The 24,791-nt window shown below is 39.0% G+C and overlaps 2 protein-coding genes across 3 annotated transcripts in view; one reads left to right on the forward strand and one right to left on the reverse strand.

Annotated features, from left to right (window-relative positions):
* The window catches only part of LOC134534858 (uncharacterized), a 49,640-nt gene that overhangs the window by 15,709 nt on the left and 9,140 nt on the right, over positions 1-24,791 (reverse strand). For both annotated transcript variants that reach the window (XM_063373501.1, XM_063373509.1), the window contains exons 2-3: positions 4,497-4,633; positions 3,043-3,307 (exon numbers count right to left, since the gene is read on the reverse strand). In XM_063373501.1, the coding sequence (XP_063229571.1) occupies positions 3,043-3,307; positions 4,497-4,633 (402 nt within the window). The remainder of the gene's footprint in view (positions 1-3,042; positions 3,308-4,496; positions 4,634-24,791) is intronic.
* LOC134534874 (uncharacterized MFS-type transporter C09D4.1-like) overlaps positions 11,636-24,791 on the forward strand; it is a 112,588-nt gene continuing 99,432 nt past the window's right edge. Inside the window, exon 1 of the mRNA XM_063373521.1 lies at positions 11,636-11,919. Within this exon, the coding sequence (XP_063229591.1) occupies positions 11,847-11,919 (73 nt within the window). The 5' untranslated portion in view covers positions 11,636-11,846. The remainder of the gene's footprint in view (positions 11,920-24,791) is intronic.

Here is a 24,791-nt window from a genome sequence, read left to right on the forward strand (position 1 = left end):
GCCCACAGGCTGTCCTACAAACAGCCGTCCGTGGGGGCCGAGGAGACACTCCCAAGAACACACCACTCCTGAGAAGATTCTCCTTGCGTGCCTTCCGAGGCTTGCTGGTGTCCATCCAACATTGTTCTTACCCCAGCCCCAAGCCGGAAGAACGACAGTATGGCACCTACTTCTTTCACGTGAGATAAGCTCTGTATGGATGAGATCAGAAAGAGGGACTGGCTTCCCTTAAATTATTCAAAATTATTTTTAGTTAAACAATCTCTTAAAAACTTCCCCCCAAACATTTTCACCTCAAAATACTTGGTATTACGTATATCTCTTAAAATTTCAACCCAGAGTTGCAGTCGTGTTAGCACTTGAATAACCATCTTTCCATTGCCACAATCATTAAAAATAATAATAATAATTTTTGTCAAAACAACCATTTCACAACTATGATACTGAGTTGCTTTTAACCATATACAGACACTAAAATTCAAAAACGGAGGTTTCCTGAAGAATCAAGAGCTAAACAACATCCTAAGAAATGATCACTCGACACAGATGCTAGACGGCAAGCAGGGTTAGATTGCTGATGAGAAAAATCACAAAGTGACACACAACAAGGAAGCATCACTACATTTTAGACACATTACAGTACAAAGATGCAGACCCTACTGATATTATGCTGTTAACAGGTATTAAATGTGCAAAGTTTTCACAAACATGTGACTCTAATGAAGACTTTAGGAACAAAAAATTCTGAAGAGAATGAAACAGGAAATCAGATGAGTCATTACACACATTAGGAACAGAAAAATAAAGAAACCATTAACTGAGTTACTGGCGTTATGGTTAAAATTTAGAACAACTATTTTGTTTTATTCTTTTAAGGTTGTTTGTAAAACTTACGTAATATTCCTGGATAGTAACCCCTGCTTAAAGTATTATTGATTTAGTGACAAATATACTCTGCCTTGATAAATATTATGATTTCCAAGAACATTACATATGTAAAGTGTTACATGATTAAAGAATTTGTTCACATGTTTAATAACATTAAGTGAATAAACTACAAATATGTGAAGCAACATAAAAATAAATGCCATCAGGGAAGCTCTCTAAGTATATTTTTAAGATAGGTACCTGGCTAAGATCATTGGCTTGGCAAATAAAAACCGAATGATATAGAAGACTTCCATTAGTTAATTTCTAAAGCATAGAATGAAAGAGAAAGCACTACAATAATATTAAACAAGACAAACTTCACATGCAATAACATTGCAAGCTCTCTATGCACATATCTACACATGCACAAACAACATGCACAGTACGATACAAAGTAGGTACTTACTGGAAACCCCAATTTATATATACCAACATAAATAACAGGTGCTTCTTTTCATTCTAGGTATACTTTTCTAATAATTTTCTTATAAGTATGTATATTTTACAAGAATTCACAAATTTTTACAGGCCATTCATACTTTTCAGGAACAAAAGTTTTGAAGCACAAAACTCCGATGATATGTACTTCAGATGATGTGTACTGTACCAGTAATGAATGGTTTGTTGACATCTTGGTTGTATTTTTATTTTAGTTATTTTATAAAAAAAAATTAAATACTGAGCTATTTGTGGTTTACTAAATTTATTGAGTATTTTGAGCTGCCCCAAAAGTTGTAAAGAATTGAAGGATTTACGTCAAACCATTTTGGAATTTTTTTTTTTTAGATTGGGCATAACTTGAAATTAAGTTACCGTATATTATTAAATTTTGATGTTTGATATACCACTGGACTCTAGCAGAAATTAACATTTTTGGCTTAGTATCACTGTATTACATGAAATGCAGTCCCTCATGAGAAACACCTAGTTAGTTACATTCTGAACATAACAGCGTAAAAAGTTTGGAAAGATATTATTTATGCTTTGTGTGTCAATAATGATGACAGATAATTATAAAAAAAAATTACCTAATCTCGGTTGGCTTCACATGCCATGTTGATTATTTTATTTTATTTTTATTTCAATTATTTTAAAGGCCTTAACAGTAAATTTATCATGACGGCTCTTTTCAATTTAATGTTTCATCCCAAAATGTGTAAACAGATGTTATTTACATATTTTCTAATAGGATTAAAATGCATTGTTTGTAATTATGATCACTTGAGTGAACTTTTATGCCTCAAAAATTTTTTTTATTAAATATCTACTGAGAAAAGTTGTGACTGAACATAAAATACAAGAGAGCTGTTTTGATGAATTTACCATAAAAGTTTTTGGTTAATAGTACTGACAATAAAATATAATAACCAACAAGTACCTAATGCATGAAAGAGCCTTAATGTTTGGTCTTACACACCTCATTACTATTATTTAATAGCTACTTTTGAAAATTATAACTCAACACCTCCCTTTAATTTGTTGTTCTGGCACAACATTTTCAACTGATATTCACCAAGTGTAATATAATGTGCGTAAAAAGTCACAAAGTTGATAATTACCTTTAAAGATAGAGGGCCAATTACAAAGTTTTTAAAAAGAGCACACCAATTTATATTTAGTATTAACCACAAACTGCTCTTCACCCTTTAACTTAATGTAATTTAGGTTTGTGAAGCAACCAAGCATTTTACAATAGGATATTTAAATTACCAGTTTGGTGAAATGTATGTCTTTAACCTATAATGGTTCTATGGAATATGCCACATTACCCGTGAAAATTTCTATGTATGTACAAACATTTCTTGAAGTAGCAGAAAACTCTCTCATGTATTATATACAGTACAACAAATTGACCACAGTTCACACTCGCAGAAATTTAAAATAATATTTAATTTAAGAAGTTCCCCTTGGCTTCTGGGTTGTAGCCCTGATGATGGCGGGTACAACCCAGAAGCCAAGAAACTTCAGACGATGTCCGTGAAAGCCTGCGATCTTTATATAATTTTAAAATTTTTTTTAAAAATGTGCTATCTTGTTTGATTTCAATTTATTTCCAGTGGAGCAGTAATTTCCTGTCAGTGTGGGTGGTGCACAAGGATGACGCTCACTCACTTTCAATGATCCAGGAGCCGGTGGCGCCCCAGCCGGTGCAGATGCCGTAGTAGCCAATGCCGAAGGGCTCGGGGTCGTCCCAGGTGAGGAAGGGGGCCACCTCCCCCTCCATGCCGACGGCGATGTTGCCGCCCGACCAGCGGATCCAGAAGCCGCGGTACTCGCCGCCGTTCAGGACGTCGGGGGTGTCCGTGAGGGCCTTCTCCGGCTTCTGGCGGTTGCGGCGGATGCCGGTCTTGGCGTTCCCCCAGCCGCCGATGAGGACCTGCCCATGGATTCACACACTGCTTCTGCTTGTCCACCGAGAGAAGACCCAGCTTCTTGCTGACACGTGATTTTCAAGTACGACATGTACAGCTTTCAAAGTTAAATATATTCATTTCAAAAATTAAATCTTAACTTCAACCGCTGTAATATTTCTGCATCGTTACACAATTGGACTGAAAATTTTCTGATGAATAGGGAAATTCACTGAGCATTAACTTACTTGCACAGATAGCATAAAAACTTACATAAGCATTGGTTACCATGACAAATACCAATAAACTAGATTTTTCCCATGTAGAATTTCTATTTTCTTGCCATGTATTTTTTTAAATATTAAGTCATTATGTCCTCTAAATATAAAGTTTCTTGCTACTGTTTTGTCTTACGTATTAGTAGATTCTTAGCTATCTTAAATATTTATTAATGAAAATACTTTCACAAAAATTTTAATTAATAGAACTGTTTACAATTTAATAGTATTTCAAACTTGGCTCCCTGATTCCAATTCTTAAGGACTTGCTTTCTGGTAACTGTAAAAGTATGTTCAAATATGTCTTTATTTTTTACAGTACTTTCATGAATTTCAAGTAAATAGAATCATTCAAATTTTTGTTTCTCTATAAAAACCTATTTAGGGCTTAAATTTTAAAACATCTCTTCTTAGTGGCTCCCTAAATTTTATATTAAATGTTTCCTCCACATTTCATGTTTCTAGGAGTAAGGTTAGAGATAGAATTTTTTAAAAAAATTCCTCTTTTATTGGCTGCATGCAGTTTACACTCTGCCCTCTTAATCCACACTCTTCAATTCAGCATTCTGTAATCCGGCATGGAGCAAACTGCTTGAGTTCAGGATTTTTTGAGTGGAATCAGGCATTAGTTGACTTCAACCACCAAGTCACACCACTGCGCTCCCAGCTCAAGTGAGTTTTTTTCTTACCATAAAGTAGCTTATTACTACTTTATTACTGTGCTGCATACATTTTTCTTGGGTTTTCCGTTAATTTTTTATTGAAGCCAGATCAAAGAAATTTTACTGTGTAAGGAATGTTTTAATATTTCTAGGGCCAACAGTTTAGCCTGGATGTTGATATTTCAGTCATTCAATTAATCAAGGGCAATCAAAACAGTTTATAAATGAGCATTCTGCTCAGAACTATGAACGTAACTGACGCAGTGTTGTCTCACCTCGTACATGGGATCCCCCTCTGATGGACCGGTGGTGAGTGCCACGTGGGCATCATTTGCTGCGCGTACTTTGAAGTTGAGTGACCCAGCTGTCACCGGGAAGAACTGGTACTCTAACTTGTCTTCCGTGAAGATTTCTGCAACCAAGAGTAAAACAATACTTTGTAGATACAGCAATGAAGGATTTTGGTCCGTAACACAACCATTGCACCCTCAGATCGATACATAATTGGACGAAGATGAAACGATTTACCTAATGGTTACAGATTTAAAACAGTAAGTGTTAATACATTGATGATTGTGGGTTTTAATGAAACTGCTGTTAGGCTTACGCCCCGTGGGAAACAGCCATCTACTTTCCTCTTACCCTCATTTAAATTACTCCATTCCCTACTTGTTTTAATGTTGTACCTCTTTCCATCCTCCTCCTGTCTCTAAATACTTTTCTGGAGTTCTACATTCTGCATCTAGGCTTACCTCTTCCCATCCCACCCTCCCACCTCACTTGTTACTTGGTACATCCTAACTGGCCGCTCTGTTCGCCTTCCGACTTAAGATCCTCCCTATTCAAATCCTTCATTAGTTCTGACATGCTGTTAATATATTCTCTTTTTATCCATTTTTCTATTCTCCTCCACTTCCCCGCCCACCTAGCTGCTCTCAAGCACCACTGTGTATGGATCCCACTCTGCAGCAGCATACAAAACCCCCCCCCCCCCCATGGGGCACACCATGGTGGTGTAAGGCTTCTCCTTCAGCACACTGCTTCCTCCCCTCAGAAGACTTCCCAGCTTATCTTCTTCCTACTTTCCCCACTTACTCCCCCAATGCAGGTTCCTTGGAGCACTAGCCCTAGCTTTAAGGATGCCCATTTCTTAATTTTATTTGGTTACACACAGCTCTAAACTGAATGGAAAAACTTCCATGGATTTCAAATGGCACCAATTTCGAAAGATAATGCTCAATGTTGGCAGGTCATAGGCAATGGTGTACAAGATACACAACTAAATGGATTGCGATTGTTGTATTAAGTAATAATATACTAACAACCTGTAATCTTGTACATACAATATTTATTAAGTCCTCTCGTCATTTTACATGTTTTATCACTGTCGAACCTGTGTACCAACATTACCCCTGTTCAATCAACATTACCAACACACAACACATACCAACATTAATAACACATCAGCGATGTTGTTACACAATATTACTTAGTGAATATTTCAATTTGTTTACATTTTCTCCTGTTCTTTTCAGTTGCTGTACCCTACTATTACTCAGGGTTAAAAATTGGAGTTAAAGTTGAGCAAACCCAATCCAGATTTTAAATGTGGATAAACTATTTGGGATTATGTTTTTAAATGAGTTAAGTAAACCTTCACTCTAAGTTAGCCTGGTATGGTTTTGGAAAGTACATAAAGGGAGCGTCTAGCTGGGCAAAAAAAATAAACATTAAAAAACGAATATGCAATGTAGCACATGGTTTGTTTTCAGATGAATAACAAATAGTTTATGTAACAAACTAATTAAAAACATTTGCTCACATATGTTTTTATATTTAACTAATAGACTACAAGTTCAGTTTTTTTATCAATGTTATCCTTACTTAATGAACACTTCATTTTGATGTTAACTATATGCTTTAGTTTATTTTTTAATCATGCCAATTGACATTTAAAGAAATTTAACTTACAGTACCCTTATAAATGATCTGAAAACACGCATTATAGCCATTTTCACATTTATAAAAATACATTTTAAAACTAAACACGAGACAGAACTACGCATCCGCTATCAGTGTATTTTTTAAACGCTTTTCATAAAGAGACATCACTAGGATATATTGAGCAGTTTTCAAATCACGTGGTTTTATATGAAGCTCTGCAAACTGTGTGTGTGTATGCCGAGGTAGGTGGGAGGCCTTAAGAAGTGAAGACAACAAAAATATCCAAGGTGGATCCACCTTACAGAAAAGTCAGTATGGTGGTTGTGGCCAGATGTAACCGACCACGCCCCACGGGTGCAGTGGGTGCTAAGGAGTGGAGCGACAACCTGTCTGCTGGCTGCCATCCAAGGGGCAAACCTGCCAGAGGCGTCTCCATGGCCGGACAATCCGGGCAACCGCCCAGGGCCCCACACCAACTATTTTCATTTCTATTTTCCTTGTTTGTTTTTTGTGAGAAATATGCACATTTATGGGAAAAGGAAGTCTTTATTTTTTTACTACTATGTAATTTAAAGTGCCAATCTATCTACCTATCGATTTAAAATTAGGTCGTCGTGATTCCCGCAAGAAAAACTTGAACCAATTTTATTGCCTCATACAGTGTCACAATTTCCCTGGACTATAAAACTAATCTGAGTACAATTTATCACATAAGTATATAAACATTCATAAAAATAAATTAGCGAACACACTGTCAAAATTAAAGTTTCCAGTTGGCTTAAAAACGTTATTTTTAAATTTTTCTTCTTTTCCTTCTTCTTCTTCGGGATTCCTGTTTTTCTGGGGGCTGTTCGATACCTTCCAGCCCCCTAGGTAAGAAAAGCAAAAGCGAAGTCTGGAGCCGCTACTGACGCCTGCTATCCGCGGTGAATGGGGAGTGGTAGAAGGGGAACTGGAGGGGAGCGGGCGGCGCAGTAGCGCGGCGCGGACGTCCTTGACACGAGGTGGTCGGAGGGGCCGCGACTGAGGTGACTTCATCGCCCGTTACGGGAAAGCGAGCTCGCCACGCGGCAACAATTGAGCACAGGCCCCGTCACACTGTCAAATGTTCGCTTCCAAACCTTCCAATGCGTTGTGTCAAATAACGTGGAGGGTTACGTCATCACCGAAAACGTTACTAGCGCAGCCATGTTTGTTTGACAAGTTGGATGACTGGAGTTTCCATCAAATATTTTGCATGTAAGGACGGGTTCTAAAATAAGTTGTATGCTGGAAACGATCGGCCAATCAAAATGGTGCCTAGCGAAAACGTAAATGACATCCGTTTCCGTCTCAACGATTCTTTAAAGTGGCGAAGAGCACATAGCCAATTAAAGATATTATAAAAGTTAAATAACTAAAATAATGTTAATACGAATGTTGTCTGCGAAAAAAAAAAAATTAAAAATTCCGCCCAGCCCTATGATGCATTATTTGATTTAAAAAATGAGGGGAAAAAAATGTTTGAGATAGCTCAGACCAAAAATAAACTTTGATAACGTGACAATTGAAAACATATTTGATGTAATCTGACCAAATAAATTTGATGGAGAAAATGGAAGCCATTTTTCGTCTGATACTTCTCCTCTAACTTCATTGTCAAATAGGTATATTTGTATTCAACCAAATTTTAGAATAGAGTTGGAGGGAAGGGGTGGTACTGGATGGATAATGGCTTCAAATTTTCTCCATAAAATAAATTTGGACACATAACCTCAACTATGTTTTAAATCACGTCACACTATCAAAGTTAATTTTTGGTCTGAGCTATTTCAAACTGGATGGAATTTTTTAACTTGTTATGCTAATTGTGTATTATATATATTTTTTAAACATGTTAAAATATAACTCATAATAATATTCGTTACATAATATAATTAATGTTCTGGATTTTTTTTAATTATAGAAACATTATTTCCTTTTTACAAATACTGTTATTTGACATGCGACATTCATATTAACATTATTTTAATTATTTCACTGTTATATCCTCTTTTTAAAAGTCGCTGTTCTCCGCAATTTTAAAGAATCGTCGAGACGGAAACGGATGTCATTTTCCTTTTGGCTAGGCACCATTTTGATTGGCCGATCGCTTCAAACATCCAATTTTTATAGAACCCGTTCTACATGCAAAATATTTGATGGAAACTCGTCATCCAACTCGTCAAACAAACATGGCCGCATTAGTGACGTTATCGGTTACGTCATAACCCTCCAACTTTATTTGACAACATATTGGAAGGTGTTGTGAGTGAAAGTTTGACAGTGTGACGGCCGTTACCGAGCGGGGAAGCAGGTAGCTTGACCGGCCGACCGCCACACGAGGCCGGTTCCTCACTAAGTTTGCTTACGTATGAGCGGTCGTGGAAGTAGCAGTTTTATTCCCTGTGCGTTTAAAAAAATAAAAAAATATATAACTGGTCTTCATGACCTCGTTCCAAGGGCGTATCCAGCTCAAAACAAAAAGGAAAGGGGAAAATTTATTTTCGGAATTCGACCTTGTATGGAGGAGGAGAGTTTATGGTGCCATACAATAATAAGCCAAAGTAAAAAAAAAAGAATAATATATAATATAAATATGCTCATCAGTCATCACTGACTCACTGGCTGACTCTGTAACGCAGTAGAATTCTGTCTTCACGGAGAAGCCTATGATGTACATTCTGTATTGCACAGACCCGAACAAGCCCGAATATCTACCTTCGGCCAACTACGGGATAATTTTTTATTACTTTACAACATTGTGGATGGTTGGTTATGTTAGGTTAGTATAGCTACATCAAAAATACTGTCAAATCATTTTAATGGTTGTTTAGGAATTGGCCGAAGGTAGATATTCGGGCTTGTTCGGGTCTGTGCAATACAGAATGTACATCATAGGCTTCCCGTCTTCACGCGCTTACAGTGTAACATTTTCATTGCTCTTTGCTAACCTGTTCCTCTTAGCATTGTTGCCGAGTCCGTGGCGCAAAGATAAAATGCAAGGGGGGGGGGGGGGGGGGGGGGCAATAGCGTCTTTCACTGCAGTTGCGTTTTTTGCGTCTCACGTAATTTATGAACGGGAATTTGGAAACGTTATTAACATTTTATATTTTGCGTTCCTTGCGTTTTTGCTTCTCATGCGTAAAATAATAAATCCGGCCAGACATAAGGTACGGCTACGTTCTTAAACTGTAGAATGGGTTTTAAAAAAAAGAGTATTTAGTTGAATTTTAATTTTAATTATGTTTTAACGTCACCGTATTTGATCAAAACATATTACGTTCAGAGAAAGTCAATTTAAAGTTTATCTTGAATTAATGGTTTCGTTAGAAAATAAATTTTGGGATTATAACGAGTAAGTACCTGCAATTTGACTGTAGACAATAGCTATTGTGTTTAATCTGTGAGAAGCTATTACAAGTAAATCCATTGTGTTGTCAATTATCTAGTATTTGCTAATCCTATGTCTGTATTCCAAGCACTGTGTTCGAACGATTATGAAAAGATAAGTCAGTAATTTGGGCTGTATCTTTTGAGGTAGATTTCGAAGAAGACTTACCTATTGTAGCCGTTACCATGGTGGGATTTCAGAAAGTTTTTATGTAACTTTTCATTTCATGATCCATAAACCTCAAAACAATCATCAACTCAAATGTATCCATATGTATATACACACATACATGTACACATATATCACATTTTTTATGGACACAACTGCTGTAATTTTGTACAAATCACTTCCAAATTGACACATAAAATATAGTAACGGAAAATATCGGTCGAGTTCATTAATGGGCCAAATTCCATCAAAGGGGCAGAAATGTGGAAGGTTTTATGAATAATAGAAACTCGCTATAACTCCCATACTATGAAAATATCGCATCCGTTGGAATGTATTAGAACTCGTAGGAGTGATACAAAAACATTTTGTCTAAATACATTTTTGATACCTAAGACCAACCATAACTGCAAGGGGGGGAAAAAACCAGGGCTGGAGAACAAAAACAATCCATAACTCAATTAGTAGGCACATTATCGAATCCGTTCAGATTGTTATGTAGATGGTATAATTTTTGTCTATCTAAAATCAATTTTGATCGAACGAATCATTGCAGTAAGGAGAGTAAAATAACTGGGGTATAATTAAAACAATTATTATTTTCGTACCACGTAGTACACTACTAAATCCGTTATTATTTATTGTAAAACCTTAAAAAATTTATCTAAAAATGTCATTCAAAATAATTTTTATACGGGTTCTGTTTGTGTCAGTGAGGCTGGATGATAAATGGTACGGTCGCTGGTGTTTCTAACTTCTAAGCGCAGGGCTGTGGTCTGGCGCGCAGTCTTCTCGTCACCCATAGGGCAACCATAACATATTATGGCGAAGAAATGAGAATATAGTTGTAATGCAAGCCCCTTGAGTGTTTTCAATAAATCTATATTGGGCGTTTCATGACTAGATATTACTCTGATAACACACGTTTGAGCCATTTTTCACTCTCCTAAAAATACAGCTAAAAAAAATTATTACTGATAACAGAATTACTCATCCTCCCTCGTTGTATTCTTAAATGCTTTTCATTACCAGACATGTAGTGTGTCCGGGTAGGTGGAGGCCTTAAGGCCCCTGCCTACCCGGGCACCACACGGTGTGCAGAGCTTCAGGAAAAAACAACGCGATTTCAAGACTACTCAAGATATCCGAGTAGGGTCTGCTAACAAAAGCATTTAAGATTTCGCTGAGGGCCGAAAAGTACTCTTTTATTTCGGATTAAGTTTTCAAACTGTATTTTTAGAAGAATTAAAATGGCAGCGTAAAACAACCGGTACAGATTCTTGAAAACACATTTAAGGGCTTTGCATTACACCTTTATCTTGATTTCTCCGCCAAATAATATTACGGTCACCGCTCAAATTTCACAGTAGTTATACCTTTGAATATATATACTGTATAGAAGTCGCGAGTGGATAGGATTTACTCTACGTTTTTCAGAAGCGTATGATGAGCAGCTTGGGAACTTCACCGCTGCAGTGCGCTGCCGTAACGCCCTGTATCGTCTTAGTTGTTATTTACACGTTAGAGTGCAGAACTGTCGCCCGCTGTCATCCCCCGCACCACCACCTATCATTCACTGCAGCTCAAGGTCGTTCAACGAAAGGGGGGAAGGGGTGTTTGAAGAGTTCGACACTTGTACGCTAGGGACCACAAGTCGATGCCCTAGAGATGGTGGTGATTGCGGCGGTGAATTAACCAACTACCTCAAAACCGTATTAGAAATTTTAACCTGGGCTGGCGACTTCTATACAGTATATATATTCAAAGGTTATACTGTGACGACGAGAAGACTGCGCGCCAGACAAGAGGCTACACCGCGCTTATCATCCCTGACTAGAGAGAACTGTCACATTGAGACAGGTCAGACGACACAGACTGTAACAGGTGTGTGAGTGCGCTGGGGCGACGGCGAGAGCGCGCACCGCGCGTTATCAGCCAGGGCCGCGACACGTCTCGATAGCAGGTAATCCCCAGGAGCGGCGCCGGGCGGCGGGTCAGATCGCGATAAGGGGGGGACACCGGGCCGGTGATAAGAGATCTGGGCGGCGCGATACGGCGCGAGGCACTGCGCTCAGGGAGGTGCTGCTACCAGCCTCGCGACATGGAGTCCAACGGCAAGGAGTCCCTGGGCAACCCCATCCCGCCCGCGGAGGCCGCGCTGCTCAACAGCCATGGTGAGTGCTTGCCGCCATCTTGCATCTCTCAATCACCGGTTATACATACTTCTTAAGGCGCGTTATGGAAAAAAAAAATGACGAGAGTGAATTTTTACGATGCGCGCCGACCATGCAACGAAAAAAAAAGGCTACATACAAATATATGCTTTTAAATGTTATACTTCAGTGATTGATATTGAATACTGGTCCATATCATTAAAAACGTTTATTTATAGTTTTATATTAGTGAAAGGAATTCGGTTTTCAAGTTTATATGAGTAAGGTCGTGTTCCCGTATGCATATTTTATTTGCATTGTAAATCATTACTTTATTATTTAATAAATAATTAAAATCAATACATTAGAATATAAACATTCGGAATATGTATTGATTTTCATTAATAATTAATTTTATACACTTGTTTATATTAGTATTGAATACTGAGTCTTTATTTTAATTATTTTTAATTTATACTTTACCAACCGTATTTATAATATCACTACGGTCCTTTTATTATTTTATTTGTCTCAATTACTTGCATAAAAAATATAGTTTTTATATTTCGCCAAGTAAGTGCACGAACAGATTTTTTTTTGTGCGATTGTTCCTTATCACGTATCCAAGTTTATCCCTTAAAGTAAGTTTTTTATCAGAAAAAAATATTTTTATAAAAGTGAAAACAACATTAAATAAGACAATATATATATTTCTTGGCATTTTTAATAGAGAAGACTTTTCTTGTTCCTTTAAAAAAAAATAACAAGTTTTTTTTACTAAGGTAAAAAATAAATTATTTTTTCAGCCTTTACTTTAACAGTAGGTAATATGTTCAAAGCCGGGGTTTAGTATTTTTTTTTCGTGTCTTTTTAGCTTTTATCGGACCAGTTTCATTATATAGTTTACAATTTCGGTCTGCTATTCAAATTATTCAATAGTCGACGTAGCTGCACCGGCAGCGAATTCTAGAAGCTGGTGAGGAAACTACGTGTGATTCGCCTCAATATTAAAAACACAAGTTATGTATATTTATTAAGCTCAGCATTATTTTAAATAATTCTACGTTAAATTTCAGATTCGAGTTCCATATTAGTATCATGAACACGAATTTGCTCGTTAACGAGGTTGGACGTTGCACATCTCTGGAGTGACGAGTTCTGATGACTCGCTTACGCTCCCCCCCCCCCCCCCCCCCCTTCTCTCTTTGCGATCTCTTATCTCGGGGAAACATTTACTTTCATGCACTGCTATTAAGAAAAAAGATTTATACTAGTTGTCAGTTCTTAACTCGTAAGCGAAAAACAAAACTGTGAAATACCACCTCCTTTTTCTCATTACCACCCACATGATCAGCATCTCTCGTACTCAACCACTGCCAATATTTCCCTGAACTATTGCTTCTGACGCATGCTATAGCAGACTGCGAATAACACACGATACGGCCACTGATTTCGCAGAAAAGCACAAAACCCTACGCATGCAAGCCTCGTTTTCTATACGCGCAAGCATGCGACGTGGACGCGGAACGACATTTATCTCGAATGTGGACATGTTATGTTTTAGCCTTTGATGTGGGGTTGGATCCCACTTGATCGTACGTGACTTAGCGCACTACGGCGAAGCAGACCCGCAGGAGCTAGCGTTATCTATGCTCGGCAGATAAACTAAAACACCAGATGCCTGCAGTCAGCTCTTAAGAATGTTAGTAATACCAGCGTACTGCTAAAAAGGCGAGTCACGTACCGTGATACGGAGCTGTTACGAAATCACACATACGAGCGCCGTTTTTTTTTTCAACCTACGACGGGCTATAAAAAAAAGACAAATTTACATGCTATTATAATTTTACTACCAAAAGTTCGGCAGGGTCTTACTTATTTTTCTACCTGATCGCCAAAACGTTCGAGGCATTTGTCATATAGTAAAACCAGCTTCTAGATTCTTTCTTCGGAGAAGTTAGCCGCCAGTGAATAGATGTATATTATACAGGGCCAGGGCCTTTGTCCTGCGTCACGACTTACCGCAAGAGATGCGAATAATGGGGCAGAATGCGCCGCGCGATTAGTCCACCCGCCTCACAGCGGCGTCGTGAGGGAGAGAGAGACCCAGCGCTGGCCCTGTGTCTATTCACTGGCGGCTAACTTCTTCCAAGAAGACATCGAGAAGCTTGTGTTACGATATGACGAATGCCTCGATCGTTTTGGCGATCAGGTAGAAAAATAAGACCATGCTGAAATCTTGGTATTAAAATTTTTATGTTATGTAAATTTGTCTTTTTTAAATAGCCCATCGAAGGTTGAAAAAAAAAATTGTAAACGTGTCGTGAAAAGCTATTCATGAACAGATTATGGACGGGAAGCCTACGATTCACGCCGAGTATTCGACATGCCTGAACATTACCGAATATACTTGCCTTCCGGTGTCTTCGGAATTCTTTTGTTTAGGTGAAAAAACGTCTGTTTTAAATGCCGGACATATAAAAAAAAGGTAGGAAGTTTCATAACAATAATACAAATTAAGCCATTAAAACCAAGACTAATACATTCTTATCTTTTACATTCGTCTTGCAATGTCATCAAATTAAAATGCGATGTAATTAACTTAAGATTTATTTGTTGTTTGGATATTGTTGCGCAAGTAATAAGTAAAAAAATTACGTGAGTTCCTACTGTTCATCCTTTGTCCCGGTTTGTTAGGTCAGGTCAGTTACATTATAAAAAATACTTTAAAAATAAACAACCATTAAAAATAATTCATATTATTTTTAATGTCCGCTTAGTTTGAAAGTATTTATAATGTAACTGACCTGACCTAATCGACCATTTTAATTAATTAGGTATTCACGAACACACGGCAAAATAAAAATGCGTTTTTTCACCTAAACAAAAGAATTCCGAAGTCACCCGGAGGCAGGTATTCGGTAATCTTCGGGCATGTCGAATACTCGGCGTGAATCGTAGGCTTCCCGATTATGGACACCGATTTCCACAGAGAAGTGTCGCACGTCACGTCACACCTCACGACGGTGTTTCGAAATCCACTCACACATGTCGTGCACATTATCAATAATACAAGGTTATCTGATAAGCGCTTAATACAATCGTAAACTATGTCGTTACGTAACAAGGTCCCACGAAATTTTTTTTGACGTGATAACGTCTTATAATTCGATGAACGCCGGCTGCACGCACGAAAAATTGTCACGTTCCGCCTGAGCCGAGCGTGCAAGAACCGGCCAACCACCGTGCAAGAAAATCTATAATATCAAACAGGTTAAGGCGGGCTTTTTAACTAATAGTTCGTGATTAAGTTTAAACCAATTATTTAAATTAAATTTGCAAAAACTGTAAATAATATTTGAAAATTAAAACGTATGCAATTTTTCATCAATTCATTTCTTATGGCGTTATCACATAAAATTATCGTCCGTAAACCGACTTTACAGACAACCCCCCCCCCCCCCCTTTTTTTTTTTACTGGAGTAACTTCGTCACCTTGCGTACAAGAGTACACACTTTACAGTGTTTTTTTAATACAAAACTTTCAAAGAGAAATCACCGAAGGCAACTGCAATAGACAAAAGGTATACACAAGACAAACAGAAAACTATAGCTAAGTTTTTGATTTGATTTTATTTGGAATAGACCCCCATTTTAAGACATTGAGTGTTTTCTTAGTATTATATTTTTCATAAACTAATTTTTTTTTACTTGCAGGTTTAGAGAGTACGCAGTTATTTTCAATACCTGCAATGAAAACAAATAATCGACTGTTGTGCATATTTATTAGGCAATTATTATAATAACCTGCCATTACATAACATAATATGACAGTAGGAATTTACTGGCTGTGCCAAAATATCTTTTTGTTGTAATTCGTATGTTATATCAACCATGTATATTAAATAAGGTATTCAGAGAAGAAACATGAATGCTGACATAACATACACTTACGAAAGGGGAAAAAAATGATCGCATGAACGAAAAAAGGCAGAAGTCGATAGAAAATTAGTGCCAAAATTATAAACTAGATAATGTAACGGCTCCGATAAAAGGGAAAAAAACTTGAATAAATACTAAACCTCGGCTTTGGGATTTATTTCTGACAAGGAATTTTATTAAAATACTGCCCATATTTTTTAAATTCCTTAAACAGTTAATGCTATGAAGTTTCCCTTTGGCTTTGTGAACTGAGGTTCCCGCCATCCGCCCCCAGCTGGCAGCACCGTGGTTACACATTTCCGTTCCATGCGACTTCCGTTCCATTCACGAAATTACTCCTACCAAATGCCATAAACCGGGAGCCAAGATGTTACACGTCAAAAGTTGAGGAAAGCTGCGGGTAAACTGTTGAGGCTGAGCTAAGACCTCGCATACACCGGCACACAGTCTCGGAAAACACCAGTAAAACGAGCAAACTGCGCTGTTTGCATGCAAGACTTCAAGAGATCCCGCGCGAGAGATTAGCGAGCATCCGACAGCCTTTAGATGGCGTTTCCTCGCGGCCCAAGTTAGGGGGCGTTCACGAATGTTTCGCTAATAACCGTACATTTCAGCGAAGGCCAACGACAACAGCTTTGCACGCCCGCTTAAAGGATCTTTCAATAACATGTAATTACGTATACCCCCTTGTATTAGCCATCTCTGCTTGCCTATATTGAAGATAAGTTGTCAGCAGACACTGTTATGACACCATAATCCCACAGAAATATTGAAAAATATTCATATATATTTTTTTTAATTTATATATGATTTCATGGTAATTGATTATTTGATAAAACTATGTTTCAAATAATAGTTTTTCTTTCCATAATGACATTACATATATATATATATATATATATATATATATATATATATATATATTTAAAATGTAATATTGATACATGTGTGTCTGGCCCTCAGATTGGTTTGAAGAACGATAGCTGGCCCTCGGAAAATCCTTGTAAAATATGAAGTGAACCATATTTTACGAGAATGGCGACGTGTCTTGACCTGGAAGGAGTATACTTGGCATACCAGCATACCTCACTTCCAGTTTGGACAGCTCTCGTGATGACGCGACTCAAACTATATTTCCACGGGAGTGTATAATTTAATAGAGAAATGTTATGATTAGGAGACATGAGTGGATTTGCAAAGTATCTTAATTTGTCACAAATCTCTCATAAAGTTTGGATTTTGTTCGCAGGGCCTGGCACAAAAAAGTTTAAAATTCTCTTACTGAAAAAAAAAATATATATTTCCCCTCCCCCACCCCCCTCACTAGGGGGGAGACAGCTTTCCAACGGTCGTGGCGAACGTCTCTGTCTCTCTCTAACACAGGACGCGATAAATATCGTCTAGCAACGTGAATTTTGAATTGCAAGAATACAGCTTTAGAAAAATTTAGAAACGTGTTAAGATATTCAGTCGCTGATCTATGCTAGAAGTTCGTTCGTTCGCTTGTTTGCGTGCTCGCTTGAGTCCAGTATTCCCTGCACGTGGTGCAGCTGTCGTCGGAGCGCGCGTCATCGAGCCGGAGGGACGTTATCTGGACCGTCAGCCGCGGCGGATCCAGACGAATGGCCCATCCGTCAGCCGGCGACAGCCCGGGAGGCGCGCCCCGCGTCCCAGGACAAGCTCCGAGTGCAACGCAACTCAACCATCTGGACGGAATACGAGCCGCGCGCACAACATTTCTGAGCCGATCTGCCAGAGGTTTCGGGCGCGCGTTTTACACGGGACTTTGAACTACTTCAGGTGGATGGTGCGTTTACACGCAGTCTGAACACGTTTCGTTCGAAGCCATTTCTCTTTCAACCCAAATAGGTTGGCAAAGTAAGTAGTTCAGAACATCTCTTCTACATAAGCCTATGATTGGCCGTTGAAAGTAGAGTGTAAAAACAGTGAAAGATGGAGAATGTTCCGGACACAAGTTCGTGTAATATTTTTTACAGACTGCGACAAAAAAAAAGATCGACACGTAAATATTTTATTGTTTCAAAATTGAAGCTGGCGGTAATTGTCTAACAGAGGGACACTTGCTAAACAGGATCCACAACACATTCATTCGACGACAGTAGTCAATCGGTTTTGGATACTTAAAAATGTTCACCTGAAGTATAAACCTGTTCACTTGGAGTAATGTGGCGTTTCCTTTTTCTCCCAGCCATACGAACCAGTTTAGTGTTTTTGATGCATAACACCTTAGTTCTCGGTATACGGCATTTGGTAGGAGTAATTACGTGAATGGAACGGAGGTCGCATGGAACGGAAATGTGTAACCACAGTGCTGCCACCTATGATGAATGGTGCGAACCAAAGTTGACAAAGACAATGGAAACTTTATAGTATTAACTGTTTAATGAATTTTAACAAGATGGACAGTATTTTGATCAAATTCCTTGCAAAAATCAGTTCCTAAGTCGGGTTTTATTTTTTTTTTTTCAATCTTTTATAGGAGCCGTTTCATTGTACAGTTTAAAATTTCGCTCTGCAAATCGAATGAGTCGATAGTCGACGTAGCTACTTCGGCAACGAATTCAATTCTAGTGGTGGGTGCGGAAAGAAATTTTGTTGAAAATACATTTTGCGTAAATATTTATCATGCTCGGCATTATTTTAAGGAATTCTACGTTAAATTTCATGTCCGAGTGTGTGTGTATCTGCAACATGAGAACACATGAATTTGCACGTTACCGAGGTTAGATGTTACACATCACTAGCGAGTACTGAAAAACTCGCTCATTTTTCATTTTTATTTTAAGTGATTGTCACTGGCTTGTAGTAATTCAGGTCGTGCCAAATAAACTGGGATTCGATGACAAGGATCATTCGAACGTACAAACATTTGCAATCTTGACGGTCGCCAAATTAGAGCTAGAATTTTGAATTATAAGTGATTTAAAATACGTTGTCATATTACAACGTTTAGTTCAAAAAGTTCTCTCCAAAACCACGAGTATGTGGGCGTACTGTGAAACCGAGTTTATAAACTACGCAAGGCACGCCACGTCGCAACAACGCAACACGCAACCAATGGAGAACAATACGATTGTGTATAAAACACGTAAGTCGCAAGACGTTACCAACCCAGAACTATTAAATTGTTAGAACAGTAGAAAACAAATTTCTACCCCGGGCTTCTTTTGATAATTCATATTTATCATGAAAACAAAATATAATGTCAACAATTTGATTTGAGTGCTTATTTTCTTTCACTGTATGAAGGCTTAACGTTGTGTATATAATAAACGAAACTTTTGGGCTTCTATGCAAAAAAAAATCAGCGTCTTTAAAAGTTTTCGGAACACTTCTCTTCCAATATTGACGTCAGAAACGCAAGCCAAAGCGCACGAAAGTTGAAGTTGAACAATACTTGCGTTGCGTTATTGCGCCTTGCGTAGTTTATAAACTGGTACTCTGAAACGTGGTTTGCTGTAAATTTTACGTTTCGCAAGCTTGAGTTCTTGCGTAGTTTTTTTAAAAAAAACTTGCCTTAGTAAACAAACCCAAATGGCTTTGTTAACATGAGTGGAATTCGTCAGTTCGTGTTGGTAAGTGGGTAAGCGAACCATGGGCTCGTGCGCAGAACTCAAGAATCTGTCTTTGTTGTGCAACTCGTCAATGGCAAAAACCCCTCGCAGTGCGGTGCAGCGGGAACAGGAGGAGGGGGAGGGCAGGGAGAGGCTGACACTGACCTAACCGCGCGAGGCACGCCGGCGGCCGATGACTTGCGAGGCACTCGCCGGCTATATCCGTGCCGCGACTCACCGCCAGGAATAGGACCCGCCCCGGCCGGCGACGGGGGCAAGCCGTTATTAACCCCCCTCCCCCCGCAATTACCCTTTAAGCAATGTCGCCTTTGGAGACCTAGCGACGGGCGTGGTCTCCAAGCTTCCGGTGGCGAGGAAAAGACGTCGATGGTAAACAGAGACGCCTGTAACCCGAGGGAAAAATTAAGCTGCTTGTAAGCCTAAAGGCCACCACACACTGTCAGTTCGGACTTATCAGTCGGAACTGTTGGCCCGACGAACTGGTGGCTTCCCATCAAATCGGACTGTGGGCTCGAGAGCCCCCTCAGTCCGAACTGCCGTGTGTGATGGGAACAGCGTCTCGCCAGTCCAAACTGTCAGTCCAAACAATCAATCCGTCAGTTGAGTGTCGTGGCAGACATCTTTGTTTATACTCTTCATTACTTTGCTGCCCCCCTCCCCTTCTTCTAACTAAAAGTGCAACTGCAATTGCAACATCCAAAGTTGCTTCCATAGTCTCCGATGAATCCAACCAGCAACAGCAACCCAAGACTGATCGTGTGTGGGAGCCTTAAGACACTGTGTGTTAATTAACTGCACAAATTCAAAATCCGTGTTATCATTTGGAGGGTGACTGGAACGCATATCATCATACAACAAAACTACGTTTTCATTTGCCCATATGTAGTTTTTGACACGTCTCAAAAGTCAAAATGATCCAATCATATGCAATCCTGCCGGAAGGTGGAATGCGGCAGCAACCAATGGACAATAACAGACAGACTTACTTATGCACAAGTGTGTGCATCCTGGGATCAGAAAATGATGCCAATTTTGCAAGTTTATAATTTTTTATTTAATTATGTTGTGTAGAGATGCTTCGCCCACTTTAATTAGCCAATTATAATTTGGTTACGCTCTACTGAACGTCTATTATTCGCTCGAAAACAGCTACGCTCTGTCAAACATTTTTCTACCAACCATAAAAGTTAGGACAAGCTACAGTGTTTCGAGAAATAGCTTGAAACGTTTAGGCGAAATACAGAGGTCTTAATTATGATTCAAACAAAAAAACTTACATATGGACACAGAAGGTATTTGCGGATTCATCTCGTAACATGTTTAAATTCAAATACCTTTGCACTGTTGTGCTGATTCTGATATTGGTCGAAAATTAATGAAGAGAACTCTGGGTCAATAAAAAAATCTGATTTAAACAAGTCTCGAATAAAAAGCTTCCCAGCAGTCAATAAACATGTGACGTAAGCAGGGGCGCAAGTCTTCAGTACAAGCAAGCCGAAAATCGCGGAAATTTGCAGGGGAGGATAGGCTGGTTTTATGTTGTATAGTGGCCATATTTAAACCTGTATGCATACAATAGGCAGAAAACTTTAAAACATACTACCAAAAGTTTTCCTTAAAACATAGTTTTGACGTTTACGTTTGTCCGTCCCGTTTCACAAACCGATTTTGAAAGCGCAAACAGGTCCCCTCAGTGAGGGACTTCTTAATTCCAGGGGGGCTCGGCCCCCCTACTCAACCCCTCCCTCCGTGATGTTCTGGTCCCAAATTTGACATTTCTCTAAGTATAGTGCACCCATTTCCCGTCTGTCACTTGCAAAACATCACAAGAAGTTTGTTTACGAACAATGACAACCAAATGAAGCTGTTCACAAAACTTATTGGGACAACAATAGTACACAAGGATACGTAGACCATTGGCACCTACTACTTATGAGAACTACTTGTGTGTTTCAAGTCACGTGACATAGACTATACAGGCGGATGTGCAGAAACCTATCCAACCGATGCGACGGAGCTATAGCCTTCACACACGAAGGTCACGGGGCTATATTTAGCGAATTTTTAATCGCTGCACTTCGGTTTCGTCGATAAACCCATTAGGATGTCGAAAAACCTCAAAATACTTTTGTCTTAGAAAGAACACGTAAACCTAAAAGTGGCTTGAAAGTCCTAAGAGCTAGCTGCTCTAAGCCGCTGACGTCATCTAGGATAATGACATCGTCGCAATTTCCGTTACGGCCGCCATCTTGAAAATCTTTATTTATTATCCGATTTTAATGAAAAAAAATAATTAAAATTACAAAAAAAATTATATTAATCAAATTTTAATAAAAAATATTAAAAAAACATACATTTACGACATGGAACTCGGGATTCCTCGGTTCGAACCCGACAAGTACAAAATAAAAATGGTGACCGATCCTTTCCTCATGGTGGCTGCAGGCAGACTGACCTCCCACCACTTATGTCAAGATATATATATATCGTTAGCTAGTATGACGTCACGTCCGCCAACTTGAAAATCCGTAATTTTAAAGATAGAAAATCGGGAAAATTTTTAAAAATTATAAAGAATATTTATTAATCAAAATTTAATAAAAATCTTTTAAAAACACCGTTGCACTTTTCGTTACGGCCGCCATCTTGGAAATCCATAATTTTTATCCTAAAAATTTGGAATTTTTGAGTCAAAGATAGCCGCCGTGACGTCAGAGCAATCTGTCATTGACCCGGCTCCAGCTGCACAGCCTGAAGCCTGGCGCAGGACCGGCCAATACATACTAATAACATAAATGTTCAAATTTTAGTACATCGCGAAATTAATTCGCGAATTTTTACGGTCTCTACCTATAATATTCGCTGACATGGAGTCAAGACGCCCGAACAAGGCAACGACTTCTCTCGCAGACGGCCGCCAATAGCATGGAAGGAACCGTTGGTGCGGGCATACCTTGTTGCAGTCTAATGAGCGTTCAGAATTTGTTTCGCGATAAGTGCTTGACCTTAATCATAATGAACTTTCTAGTCGTTGCGATTGCTTTGCCTTCTGAGGGGAAGAGGAAGGGGCGTTCAATTCGTTTGTTTAAAGTTCGTTTTTTATTTAATTCAATGGACTGAGAAATTCACCGTTAAAGCCACGCAAGAGCTACTTTGAAGTGAACTGCCGAAGGTCAGGTGTAAATCTTTAATTACGCCTACACTCGAGCAATCCGGCACAATCAAGGCAAACCTAATTCAACTTTGTTATCTGCTTGCCAATAATGATTAATTGGCTCCCATAAAACTAATTGCCCCCGCAAGACAGGCGGATTACAGCTTCGACAGAACATACAATTAGCTAAAAAGAAATATAAGGCCACAGAATATAACACAGTTACTTATCGCTGGAGTCAAGTAATCAATAGATAATGGTAATCAATAGATGGTTACAAGTGCAGTTTTGAACTTCACGCTAAACATAAGCCTCATTGGCATTAAACCAACTGACGCTTGAAATAGCTATAATGGACTAATCTCAAGCAGGAGGGTACACAAGAGCACAAGAAGAGGTAAAAAAGCTAAACCCCTAAATCCTTTTTTTAAAAAAAACTGTCATCCTCACTAACAAATGGAATGAATTTGAAAGCAAACCGCGGGCAAAGTGGTTCTATCACCTCCCCCTTGCCTAGAAAATTGAATTCTGCATGCGCTTCTAATCGAAGGTGCTTTAAATTATAGAATAAACATGACAGCCTAAATGTTTTTAATTTCACGTTAATTTTAGTAGTGGTATTATTCACCGATAAATGACATGCAACTGAGCGGTATGGGACTATGGTTTAAAAATTGGACTATTTAGGAAGAAACCCAGATGCGAATGCCGGACCAGACGTATTAGTCCCTATTTTCATGGTTAAAAAAAAAAGAAAAAAGAAAACTTCAGGCACATTCTGGGATGGTTCTGATATCCCTGTTTTGTAAGGTGTACAGCACAAAAAAAATTAACTCGTCGCAACGCTACTGAATATATTTATTCCAACGTCTTCGACTCTCTGAGAGCGTATCAAAAAATAACTGTAGTCCCTAGTCCAATCGTTCAAGTAAAGCGCAAGTATAAGTGTGTGAGATGGACCCATAGTTTCCAGTAATTTCTAAGTGTCTAGTTGTATTCTCTTCTAAACATATTTTTTGCTATGTTAATGGAAAAGTTTTCATGTTCTATATTTAACTAGTAAAGATGTATGCGTACTTCGCTGGTATTGCACGTTTGAAAGACACTGTCTCTATTTCAACAATTTTAAAGCATAAAAATTTTCTATTTTTAAAATTTCAAAATCTTACTATGTTAAAGCATAACAGATAATTTAGTGAAATTACTGAAGTCAATAGTGAATGGCTGCTCCAAATAGTTCCCCCCTCTTCCCACCCCTTAAAACGAAGTCATTGGAGTTTAGTATTGAATTTTACTTGGGGGGGGGGGGGACTACTACTACTATCAATAATTTTTTTTTATGATCTGTGTAATCGAAGGCTAATGTTAATCCAAAACGATAAAGAATTGTTACCTACGGCATACAAAAAGTTGAAAAATATGGTCTCTTTCGGCTCCTAGATCTCCCCCTGGAAGGTAGTAGAATTCACGTGGAAATTCAGCGGAAACCACATAATAATAGGGGAATGTATTTTTCACGAAAATACCCGAGCTCTCGTTAGACTGCAATTAAGTATGCCCGCGCCAACAGTTTCTTCGTTGTCTGCAAGAGAAGCCACTGCCACTTTACACCAGGCCAATCAGGACGAGTTCGCTTCCGCACAGGATTGCTGTTGATTCGTGCGCCGACAGTGGACATGTACCGGAGAGAAAACCCAAACAATCACGAAAACACAAACGACGATACAATTTCTTAACACACCGCTAATCTATAAATCTTTTCGCGAAAAATACATTCCCGTACGGATTAATCAACGAAATTCGGTAAACTGATATGGAGAGTATGAATGGACACATTCGAGTGGGTGTATCTGCGATTGAAACGTGACCGATGCGTAAGGCTGGAAGCAGTTCCCCGCTGCTGTGGAGTAGGGGCTCCAGTTCGAGGTCAACGCCTCCCCGGACACGCCCACCGCGCCGGCCGCGCTGAGGTCACGCTCTGCAAGAGGCGGTGGCCTGATCCCCGAGGTGGGTGTGCCGCTCCAGTGGAGGGAGGGGCGGTTCCCCGCGCCGCCACCGCGGCGCCACCTGTCTCGCCGCGTCAGCAAGTCGCGAAGAAACGAAAAAAAATTCAGCGAGTCTTCTTTCAGTACCCGCCAGTGATGTGTGTAACATCTAACCTCGTTAACATGCAAATTCATGTGTTCTCGTGACGCCAATAT

This window comes from Bacillus rossius, chromosome 1, assembly GCF_032445375.1.
Source record: "Bacillus rossius redtenbacheri isolate Brsri chromosome 1, Brsri_v3, whole genome shotgun sequence".
Classification (NCBI taxonomy): Eukaryota; Metazoa; Arthropoda; class Insecta; order Phasmatodea; family Bacillidae; genus Bacillus; species Bacillus rossius.